Below are 12,624 nucleotides of genomic sequence, written 5' to 3'. Positions count from 1 at the left end.
CTTCTACACCTCCAGAGCCGCCTGACCTATCATCGGTCCCCTTGGACTACCATGATCTCAAGCAGGTGTTCAGTAAACACCTGGCCACGGACACTTTACCTCCCCATAGACCATACGACTGTGCTATTGACCTGTACCTGGGAGCCACCTTGCCCAACAGTCATCTCTTCCACATCTCCAAACCCAAACGACAGGCTCTAGAGGAGTACATTGAAACCGCCCGACGTGCAGGTATGATCCGTCCTTCTTCCTCACCCCTGGGTGCAGGGTTCTTTTTTGTGGGGAAGAAGGACGGTGGCCTCCGTCCATGTATTGATTACTGTGGTCTCAATGCTATTACTGTTACAAAACAAATACCCATTACCTCTCCTCTCCTCTGCTTTTGAGTCTCTTCAGGGCACGGCAGACTTTACGAAGTTGGACCTCAGGAGTGCCTCAAGTCACTCCTCAGTCACTTGCCAGTTCGTTCTTGTCTCTAGGCCAATTTTTCTCTGTGCTGTCTTGTTTTTTTTTTTTGTTTGTTTTTTTTGTATATTATTATTCCCTAGCCAGCTACTGTTTTGTGTTCTCCCCATGGACTGTTCCTCCGGACCGTGGCTCCACTCTCCCCTCCTAGGCAGGTCAATGCTCAGTCGCCTATCTGTTCTACTATTGTCGTCATCATCTCTCTCTGTCTCCACCTTCAGTAGCCACCATCACCACCGGCCAGCCCAGGAGTGACCCAGCCTACACAGCTCGGCCCAGCTCTCCATCTCCACACCTCCTACTGTTTGTCAACACCCGGTTACTACTGATCGACAGGACTACGCACTATTTCCTTCTGTGCATTTTGTTATTTCTCCTCATCACTGTACATAATAAATCACTGCTTGCATCGAAGTCGGCTACCTGGGTCCGCCTCTTTCTCATTCGCTCACTGACAGGTGCGAACAGCACATAACACTTGGCACAGAGAGTCCCAGTTCTACTACAGGTTATATGAATCTGTGACAAAAATCGCAGGGTATTAAACTCTGATTTTAATACACTATAAAATTTTCCAGGCTAGTAAAGCACTTGGGTTCAGTGAGCTAAATTTAATATTAATAAGCATGTATGAGAAGATCTTATTGAACTTAATGAGTTCAAAATGTTTGAGGACTGTCGACCCTGAGGAATTAGGCCAGTAGTTTAATAAAGAGGGTTGTGCCTCACCCCTCCAGGGTTTCCATCAGAGGCTGTGACAATCAGATGGTACTGATCAGTGGTCTCTCTGTCCAGAGGCTTACCCAGAAGTAGAAGGCCAATCCTGTAGAGAGAGGGGTCGGAGAAGACACTTGTATTACTATTACAAAAGAAGAACACATTACACAGGTTTGTTTAGAATCTTGTATTGAATCATGTATTTGGTCACATGAAGAAACAGCTTTCATTTAAAAGGTTTATTCAATGGTGGAAAAGGCTGCATTTCAGAGTCTGTTTACTTATTAGACAGACTTATAAAACACAGTCACTAATAGAGGAAGATGAGCTTTGGGTGAAGAGCAGGTGGGCTTTTAAATGCTCACGCTGCGTTTCTCTCCTTGGAGCCCAGTTCCTGCTCCTGAAGCAGACAGAAAGATTCATGTTTTCTGTCCAGTGACTACCGCAGACACAGTGGCCCTCCTGCTTGCTCGCATGGTGTAATTTGGCATCCTGGAATTCCAAACACAAAGTGTGGATGCGTTCCCAAGCAGAATGCTGAATTATCTTTGTTTGCACACACAGCCACACAAGACACGTGAGGGGAAGTGCAGCCACACACAAACACTATTTTACTACCACTGTCAGGAGGGGCTCTGCCAGGACCGCAAATGTAAGGAAAGACTAATCATCTAAACGCACTGCTAGATTGATGCCCGCAATTCCCTGCTGTGCCCCCTGACTTCTTCAGACTTCTAATTTAAAGCTCATGTGGCCAAACAGTCCAAGAAAAATGTTGACTGCTACTTTCTTCCTGCCTCTCCTGCCAATAACCTTCAAACTACAGAGCTTCATCTTAAAATCTGACGGGCAAATTACAGCACAGAAAATTTGATGAACATTTCTCTAAACACTTCCTCCAGGTTGTGGTGAACGCACTGCTCTGAATCCCATACATCTGATGATCGGTGGTTCAAAAGGGCAAACAGCTTTCTAAAAGCACCATAAAAACACAGTACACTATTCTTCCATGACTGCTGTGCTCATGTTTATTTATACGTTAGCACAAGATTAGGAAATAGCCCTCACTGTGCTCAGTGAAGCTGAAGGTAGAGGAAGGTTGGATGTGAATGTGATAATGAAGATATACAGTGATAATTGTCATAATTATGGTCATAATGATGATGATCTTAATGCTGATGATGACAAAGATTAGAATGATTAATTCCACTTAGCAAGCCCGGGGAGTTTGTTCCTTACTACAGCTGAAATACTGAACTACACTTGAGTGGGTGGGCCTGAGAGGTTCACTGATCATGTGTAATAGCGTCCTGCCTTCTCTCCCCAGCCGCCACAAATGAATAGATGTTGTCAGACAGACAGGATGCTGTTACCAGCACTGTCTGCAGTGCCAGTGGTTTGGGTTAGAGGCTATCCATCTCAGTCCCACTAACAGCTACTATTTCATTCAGCTCAAATCATGTCTCTGTATGGTAAAGTGGATTTGATGGACAGGACGTTAGTTCCAGGTAGCATTAATCTTTTATTTGAGGTCAAGTCTGGCTAAATGAGGTCTGGTCTGGCGTTACACGTACATTCTGAGAGTGAAATATTTACATAATTTTCAGTCAAAGCAGATGCAGCTAACTGATCTGACAATTTCAGAGTTACAGAATAACTTACTTAACCCCTAAACAAACTCATTCTCCCCAAACGTAAGATGCATACTGTTCAACATCCTGCAGAAGGCACGACTAATGGTTTTCACCCAATCAAGTTATTATTTATGAAAAGGTTTGCCTGGTATCGGTGCCTAAGTCACATGACTTGGCTCAGATTATCTGTTACTGATTAATCAACATCACTGCAAATTATCATGGTCACTGGTGGTGTAGGAAATGTTGAGCAGTTAGTAATAATCCGTTATTTTCAGTGAAACAATAACCAAAACTCATAAGAATAATTACACCCAATCCCTTAAAATGCTGATGATTAAAAAACTTTTATGGCGTTCATGGTTTTATTTAGCAACTACACAAGTGTATGTATCCCGTGAGATACGTTGCCAGATTGCGGGGTTAGAGTCATGTGCAATATTGAGGATATGTATTTTTACTTTTAGTTTTAGGAAATGTTAATATTCATTGCTAAAACAGGATATTATCGTGTAAGTGCATTATGATGGTGTGTTAGCTTGTATTTTGAATCAATAAGACCAATTATAATATACAGAGAAAACATAAGGGAAAATTTGTGTTTGGGGCACAGATTAGTATTTTGCATACAGAATGTACACTTGAACAGCACATTTTTGTCTGTGCATCTTGGCAGAACCTGCACCTTCTCTTGTCAGTGAAAACTGGGAAGTGATCCACCTTATCATAACAAACATCATCCAAAGGTCTTTGGGTTGTGGGTCTTTGGATGCATCTGATGGGCGCATTCTCCTCCATTCCCTTAGAGGGTAGTCCTTTCTTCTTTCTGCTATGGATGAGAGCATCTGCAGCTTCCAACCTGAACCTCTTCAGTTTTCACTGACAAGGGAAGGTGCAGGTTCTGCCCGGATGGACAGCTGGCCATCTCCTGTCAGATATGTGCTGTTCATCTGTGCATTGTCACACAACTGCTTCTGAAAATCCCACAATAAATAAAGTTAGAGGTGTTGTTTTTACTTATCCTTTACTTTTTTTAATCAGCTGAAAATTAAACCTACAATGTACTGATTTCAGGTTGCTAAGACTGAGATAATGCTGTTGTAGGCCTATACTTGGAGAAATCTAAAATGCATCATTCTCTTCAAATATAAGGCTAAAACATTTAATTGGGCAACATATCCTGGGAGAAGCAACACATAAAATAAAATAAATATATACAAAATAAAAAACAAAAATATGGAAATGGTTTACATAGGTGCAAATAAGATAAGAGGTAAAAATCATTTTTCAATTTCTACTCCTAATTGCTTAAGGGTTAAATAAAATGTCTCACTGAAAACTATGAAATAAATCAACATGGCATGGATTTGTTTACTTCTTTTGAGTGTTAGTGTATTTATTTAGAACCAACTCTGGCCAATGTATTAGCACGGGCAGTTACAGTGTACCTTCTCCTGAACTCCTACATTTTCAGTTGCAATTTGACATTGAAGTGAGAAAACTGGCTGCCAACTGGAACACATGGCCCAAGGAGGCAGTGAAAAAAGTTCAAGTACCAAAGGTGGCATGGTCACTAGGTTAGGGTTTTTGTGACTTAGAGTTGATACAAAAAAACAGGTTTTGGCTTTAAAAGTGATGCCGTCACCAAAAGGAGATGGAAAAACCAGCAACTGTAAGCAAATGTAAGGATTTCCATACTGCAGTGCTAAACTCTGTTCCAAGCAGACACTGACTAACATTCATATATTGTGTCAGTGCCAGGTCTTACCTGATTGTCAGTCCCACCCAGACCTGGGATGTCACTAAAAATACTTGTTTATGATGTGTTCAACTGTGATCCTGCCACAACAGGTTAGCGCGTCCTTACAGAAAGCTCTCTGTATAACACCTGGTTGCTGTCACACTCTCAGTCACTGTTTGAATGGTGAGTACAGCTCGCGATCATAATGGTAAGTGAATCTGAAGCATTTCCACCTCCACCAGGGGAACCTGCCTCACTTATAGGGAGTTGCAGACTGGAAAGCTCATTATTCATAATATCTGGATTGAACCAGCTCCATATGCTGTCTGAATCGGAACATGCATCAGTGCAAAAAAATCCTTTCATGGAACCACACTGGATTTCTGAAGGGCAGAAAAATGAGAGCATGAGGTATTTTGCACACTCATCAAGTGTACCAGCTAATAATTCTTTGATTCATGATGTGTTATATCAGCACCTGCTTGAAGTTATTATATTGACAGATTTGTGAGAGCTGGTGATGTAATTGTAATATTTCTGCCACACAGAGAATGAGCTAAAAGAGAATGTATGCATCTACCTGTATTTCAGCAAGATTTCTGTCAAATTTGTTTTATGATTACAGTAGCAATGGCAACAATAGCATTCTTCTGTTATTTTGATCATGTCACAATGTTTTTGCTTACCTTATAGTACCAAAATGAAACCAGAAATATCTCTCCACAAAAAACAAACTATTTTAACACTGTGGAGCGTATCAAGAATAAACAAAAGGCAGTGCTGCAACACAGCTCGTCCTTGCATGGCTAAGACACTGAGGATGCAGACAAAGGCTCTAATCAATTAGTGAGAAATGCGTCTGGCAGGGTCCTGCATTCTCAGTCTTGCCACATCTCTTCACCATATTTGCTTCCTTATTTAAAGGATAGTAAAGGCAAAGACCACTTTAATATTTTATTTCTTTTCCTTGCTCCCAACTAGTGGTAAGATGAGGTGGGTTTTTCAAATGCTGGTGTTCATTATGAGAGGTAAGGTAAGATATTTATGTGCCTTTTACTTCCCAGATAGATTTGAAGATTTATGCTCTGGCTTCTTCAATTTCAACAGTTGCATGAAGGGTCAATGGAGGACAGAGCTGGAGAGAAAGCCTGGGAAGAACCAAATTCCAGCCATAAAATAGGATTCTATTCTGTGTGATTATTCCCATAGAGTTCTTTTGAATTACAAGTGAGCTCAGTCTGCCAGTTTCTGTTAGCTCTGACTTACCACAGCTTGGTAAAAATTTATGCCTCCTTGTTTTATTTCAGCATACACAGCAGACTGCCACGGAATGCTAATGGCATTACGATATGAATGAAATATGAAAGGAACTTGTTCTTTCCATATCATCACCCCACTGAGCAATATACTGTATTAATGTAAAATTGAAATCAATAATAAACAATCATATTGAAGTCAGCACTACTACTCACTGCCTTAAAACTGCACATCTCTCCTCTCATTTCTTGTCTCCCACTGCCATCTCTCTCTATATTATCAGTAATGATGATAGGCACACCCTGCTACACACCCTACCCTGTCTGATGGGACTCCATGGTCATTGCAGTGAGAGAAAGAACACTGTGTCTCAACATATTATTATGTGGCTCATCTGTAACTGAAATTTCACTTACGTCTCAGAGAGGTTGAACACCTTCTGGGAGTCTCCACTCACAATGCGATATGTGATTGGGTCATTTTCTCTGTCTGTGGCCTGTTGGAAATAAAAAATAAGGAGCTTGAAAGTCATATAATACCAATTAAAGCTGACGAGGTTTACGAGATATGACAGTTGTGAAACAAGGATGCTGAACTGAAGCTGAAGTGAATAGACTCATTTTTGGAGAGTAAAATGTGAGAAAAAAGGAAAATGTGTTAATTTTACAATGACTTAAAAACTTGAGGTTAAGAACTCTAGCATTAATACTGAATGAGTCATTATATTTCGCACCTTATTCACATGTGCCTTTGTGTGAGTGTGTGTACTTGTGGGTTAGTGACTCACCTGCAGATTGAGCAGAATGGCTCCGATCCTCATTGCCTCACTGACTTCCACGCTGTAGGTGAGGAGGGGGAAGCGTGGGGGGCTCTGGTTGTTGGGTGGCAAAACTTCAATGTACACTGTGGTGATGGAGCTCCTGGTAGAAAGAAAAGCTCACATCACCCTACTGACAATAAAAAATTAATTCAAATTGAAATAAATAAATATGTATGTGGTATATGAGTGTCGTTTTGAATGAAGATAAAAGAATCAACCAGTTTTGTTCATCTTTCTTTTAATTAAGTGGGATCTTTATGTGGTTCACAATGGTACCATGATTATTAAAGTATAACACACACAAGTCTAAAAACTGCACTGACTATTTATTAATTCGCTGTGTGATACATCTTTTGTTGAACTGCTATACAGATATAAAATGTACATATGTACTGGAAGATGAACTGACATGTGTAGCATAATAATAACCATCTTGCAAAGTATGGCAATCTGTAGCCTGCTGTAGCTTCTTTTAATCCTGGTTCACTGAAATATGTCTCTGGAAGTCTTTCTTTCTTTGCTTAATGCAATCAATGAGGTCACCTATTCCAGCCCAAAGTACAATGTCTAATACTTTGAAATTCTCAGAAATTCTTTACCTTTGCACAAAATGAATTATTAGCTTTTGGTCATAATATAAAGAGAAGACAACGTATGAAACATCTGACAACGAAACTGTAGCAGTAGATGGAATAAAACTTGTTTTGGTCTCACAAGAGGTTGTCAGAAATCTTATTTCTTCATAATTCAACTCACAAAAGATTTTTCATGTTATTCAAATTCTAAATTCTGCATAATTTTTAGCAAAGATTGAATTGCATAAGACTTGTAAAACTATGCATGCAGGACATGCATGTATTTAAAAAAACCCTTCTTTTTATCAAATCAGGCAAATCAGGAATCTTTCAATGCTCAAAGAAATGACATAAAATAACAGAGCTAGAACAGGTGCAAGGCTACTGTACCTCCTCTCAGTCTCTGGTGCATTGTCAGATGCCTTAACAGTCAGTGCGTAAGATTGTCCCACAGTTAAAGTGACACCTGGTGCCACAGTAATGCGTCCAGTGCGATTATTAATGATGAAATGTCCCTGGGCACCGGCTAGTATCTCGTAGGTCACTAGACCATTCATTCCCTCATCAGCATCTACTGCTGTTAACTGGGAGAAAAAGGTAGAGAAAGAAGAAGTTAAAAAACACACATTACATACACACTGTTTTTTTATTTTAACCATCCAGTACTTGTAGCTTACAGGAGCTCTCCACAGCTTCCGGCGACATGCTTACTGGACCAGTCAAGCAGTAAATACTTCTTAATAGAGGGTTGCGACTTTAGTCAACCTGCCAACCTGGAATCCACTTTGGTGCTCTATTATTTTTTAATGGATAGTGACCTTTATTACATGTACATATAGGAACAAATGGTTGGCCTTTAGCTGAAAGTATACAAGCTACTAACACTGCAAAGTGATCATCTTTTTCTGCTGGCTGCATTTTTTTCATTCCTAATGATTGCACTTTGGTGACCTTAATGATTAATAAAGTTTAGATTGAATAATGAATTTCATGCTACCTTTCATATGAGATTGATTACAAAGTTTTACAAAGACAACTGGCACTGAAGGTTTATTTTCAGAAGTAAAATGAAAAAAAAAAAGCATATTTAAATGAAAAGTGATTAAACTTATTAAAGGAATTAAGCAGCCATCATTTCTTCCAAGCCAATTATTTAGAGCATCCCACTGCTTTAAATGAGGAGCCCTCATGGTGTAGTTGAATACATATCATTTAGGACTTGAAACTTTAATCCAAGCTACCCAGACTGCCTTTTTCATGCTCTGGATGTTGGAGTAAAAGCATCAAATAAGCAGCAGCATCCTTAGGGGACCTGTGGCTCTCATAAACAGCTTATAAAAATTGGTTAAGCGGTCATGCCAGACACTCTGTGACCCCTAGCCTCATATCAGGGAGGGTGAAATGGCTGTTTTTAGGAAAGATTAAACTTGACCTTTTCAGTGCCTGACTTTTTTTTTTTTTTTTTGAGAAGCTGTGCTGAGAGGACAGATCATCTGAAAGACAAAAAGATCATGCTCTGACTGTCAAATGAGTGGCGGTTAAATCAGGTAACTTTCCAAATTGATAGATAACAGAAAGAGATTGTGGGTTTACATTTTGAAGCCTGTTGTGCATGTAAATGTAACTCTGCCTGTCCTTGCACAGGTCATTTATTTGTGCATGGATGCTTACTTTATTTGGCATTAGCAACTCTGTGTGCATGACATAAAAATGGGAAATAGATCATGACCTCTGAAGCCAGCACATTAATGAAATCATACAATTGTTCCCAATCCATAAAAAATAATCAAAACCACCAATAAAGCAAATAAAATAATTTAAAAAAATCCAAACACCCTGTTTTTAAACATCCAAATCCTTTTTTGCAAGGGGAAAGATTGATTATTGGTCATCACTGATGCCTACCACAGTGAATTCACTGCAGTCATGACACCAGCTGATCTGCTGGATAAAAGGCTTCCTAAGCCTGTGCACCGGAGACAGAGATAAAAACATTCTCACCGACTTGTCTGTCATGGCTGCAAATGAGATGAAGGGAACTGCTCCAGGGGACTGCCTGTCAACACAGTGTGCTGGATTGTTGTGGTTATTTGCTTTGAGCATAAAAGAATATGTGTGAGAGATTCGGAGTGAAAGCAGTGTCAAAGCAAGAGACAAAAAGAGAAAGAGAAAGGTGAGAGAGTGATTGTTTGATTGATTACCTGTAGTACCGTCTCTCCTGGCTGCATGCCTGTATAGACTTCAACACTGTAGGAGACCTTAGCGAAACTGGGTGTATTGTCATTGGCATCAATGACCAGGATGTTGACAGTAACTGGACTACTCAGCTGGACACCATCTGAAGCCACCATCTGTAAACATACAAAGCACAAATATGAATTGTAGTTTTAGAAACTGAAGACCATTTGTTGAAATAAATACCAGAAGAGATTTTTTTTGCATGCTTATGCTTTCAGGATTTATTAATGTGTCTTTTGTTTTGAGAAGAGATCATGACAGATGACAGGGTTCTACCCCTGCAATAGTCACTTACACTTTGTACAGTATATGTTCATTTTTCCATTCCCTTAACATAAAAAGCCTTTAAAAAGATGAGTTTGTATATAGCTTGCCTAAAGGACAGATTGCAAACTGCATGTTTATTTGTCCCAGCCAGTCCTGATCTCCAGAACTTGGCAAGGGAGGAAGAAAACGGACTAAGCAGACAACAAACAAAGTGTAGGCAGCAGCAAGAAAATACATGTTTATGTGGGGAAAATTGCTTTTCCTCAAAAATGTGCACTCAGCGTCTAAATAAAAAAAGACATGTCTTGCTGATTACACTGTAGATCAGGAGAGTGCCTGTAGTAGCACTTAAACATTTACAGTGAAGGTGTTGCACAGAATCATATAATAACATGTATGACAGCAGCTATTTTCTCTCCTGTCAAAGGCTGTTTCTGTTCTCCAGCTAGTCCAAGGAGAGATGTGCCAGAAACATTTTAGCAGCCAAGGGGGAGAAGAAGATTTGGATTTACTAGGTCATCATACAACTATATGTGACGACACTTCATACATATACAAACGTGCAAGTACAAATGTGCACAAATGAGATGTAAGCAATGTCATGCCTACTTCCTCATCCCTCTGTCTCACACACAGCAGTAACAAAAATAAAACCATCATTTTTGAAGACTGATATTTATCTAAACTGGATGTGTGTGCTCTGTCTTCCTTCCAGTCCAGGATATGCAGAGTAATTATAACATTCATTTGATACTACCATTTACACAAAGGCATGATTTCTCTCTATGAACAATGTCTGAAATAACATCCTCTTTACAGAAGCAAAAGTACAGCCATCAAAGCCTCAACACAGTTATCTATTAAACAATATGTTAATAAGCTCTGAGCAAGAATTCAAAGCATTTATTTAACATCAGATAATATACAGCAGATAATTATGACTGTTTATCCAATATATTGTGTTTAGTCGTGGCAGTCACCAGTTTCAGCTTCAGAGTCAGGGGGCCAAAAAAAAACTAAACATTTGACTTGTGCATTAAACTGACTATATGTAAGATTTGGACAGTAGTGGGTACTGAAATGTAAGTGTAGAGATTCTGTACACAAAAATTTTGTCATGGTCTCTTTGTCCACAAATGTTTGACTGATTATATTAACTGTTTTATACAACCTGTCTGTCGAGGCTGGACAGCAAAAGCAGCACAGCAGTGTCTACAACAGATTAACTCAGGCACACTAACGGCACAGGACCAGTGTTTTTGGCACTGCTTAGAGCCCAGTGGACAATCACTGTGGTTATACATGTTAAACAGAAACAAATAAACTTAAAAGCTGTGGAAAAGCTTGAACGGTCTGCAGCTTGTGAGGGCAGCTGTGTTTACCAAAACAAAAAACGGTTGTCAGACAGATGTGAAATGGACAACAACAAAAAGTGTGGCTGAAATACACCTGAATGTTAACAGGCTGTGGAAAATGCACTAAGACTCAACTGATGAACCTAATGTGAGAGGTGAATAACATCCTTATGCTGGATGAAATGATCCATACCTAGCAGGAAGTTGGTGACATTTAACTAAATGTAAAAATCATTAGCTAAGTGGAGTCATCGCATAAGATGTGAATAAAGAAGAACCGACTCATTATAAATACATCTTACCCAGAGGCCATTTAACAGCATTAAATGTACAGCTGGACTCCGGGAAACATGTTGAGCAACAACAGTAAACATTCACTAGGTGAAAAGCATCATCTGTTATTCTTAATCTTTCCAGTGACAATGTTGCTGATGATCCAGAAAGGGCTTCTCCTTTACATCTGTTCAACAACCATCTTAAACAGCTGAGTGGGCCATGAAGATCTAAAAATAAACGTATTTAACAGTCACCACTGCAAAGTGGTGGCACAGTTTTCACTACAAGCGTTTTAGACATTTATATCGAAAATATAAAACCAGTGTTTGAGCTCATTGTAAACCAAACCAGAGAAAACTGTACTACCTAAACAGACCTCGCAACAAACAGCACAAAAAGGGTCAGCTCTGTACACATACAATGAACACATCATACCTTCATACGTAACAACTGATGTCCAAAGCACCTCTACCAACCAAACCAAACACTATAACCTACAGTGAACCGAGACATCTCTGTTCAGAAACACCTGCTCTCTCCAGGGAACCATCCCCACAGAGCTCACTGTAAGCTCATTCTTGGTTTACTGAAGCTCTCTAATCCAAAGGAATACCTGTGGGTGAAAGGAGTGGCTGTATTTCCCAAAATGCTGCTATCCCTCTAAGTAGCAAAGAAACAAGTTAATCTGGTGAACTATGCTGGTGTCACTCTATAGCAGCAATGAAACAGAAACCCAAACACTGAAAACACCATATGTACAGTAAAAGTTACCCAGTTACAAGTTAGCCAGGTGATTAGTCTAATGGTTGTATGAATGTAGCCATGGAGTTTAATGAGACTGTACCATCTCATACGTCAGAAGATTATGGAGTTGTTTTTAGTATATCACATTTTATTAGTATATCCATCCATCCATTTTCCTCCGCTTATCTGGAACCGGGTCGCGGGGGCAGCAGTCTAAGCAAAGATGCCCAGACTTCCCTCTCTCCAGACACTTCCTCCAGCTCCTCTGGGGGAATGCTGAGGCGTTCCCAGGCAAGTCGAGAGACATAGTCCCTCTAGCGTGTCCTGGGTCTTCCCCGGGGCCTCCTCCCGATGGGACATGCCCGGAACACCTCCCTAGGAAGGCGCCCAGGAGGCATCCGAAACAGATGCCCGAGCCACCTCAACTGGCTCCTCTCAATGTGGAGGAGCAGCGGTTCTACTCTGAGCTCCTCCTGGGTGACCGAGCTCCTCACCCTATCTCTAAGGGTGCGCTCGGCCGCCCTGCGGAGAAAGC

The 12,624-nt window shown here is 40.3% G+C and overlaps 1 protein-coding gene across 1 annotated transcript in view; it reads right to left on the bottom strand.

Moving 5' to 3' along the window:
• Window positions 1-12,624, bottom strand: part of LOC109960182 (protocadherin-15) — a 199,264-nt gene that overhangs the window by 71,020 nt on the left and 115,620 nt on the right. Inside the window, exons 14-18 of the mRNA XM_020600094.1 lie at window positions 9,411-9,560; window positions 7,600-7,793; window positions 6,602-6,734; window positions 6,231-6,310; window positions 1,195-1,288 (exon numbers count right to left, since the gene is read on the bottom strand). Of these exons, the coding sequence (XP_020455750.1) occupies window positions 1,195-1,288; window positions 6,231-6,310; window positions 6,602-6,734; window positions 7,600-7,793; window positions 9,411-9,560 (651 nt within the window). The remainder of the gene's footprint in view (window positions 1-1,194; window positions 1,289-6,230; window positions 6,311-6,601; window positions 6,735-7,599; window positions 7,794-9,410; window positions 9,561-12,624) is intronic.

The sequence above is a fragment of the Monopterus albus genome, unplaced genomic scaffold (genome assembly GCF_001952655.1).
Source record: "Monopterus albus unplaced genomic scaffold, M_albus_1.0 scaffold3.1, whole genome shotgun sequence".
NCBI lineage: Eukaryota > Metazoa > Chordata > Actinopteri > Synbranchiformes > Synbranchidae > Monopterus > Monopterus albus.
This window is presented reverse-complemented; position numbering and strand designations above follow the sequence as displayed.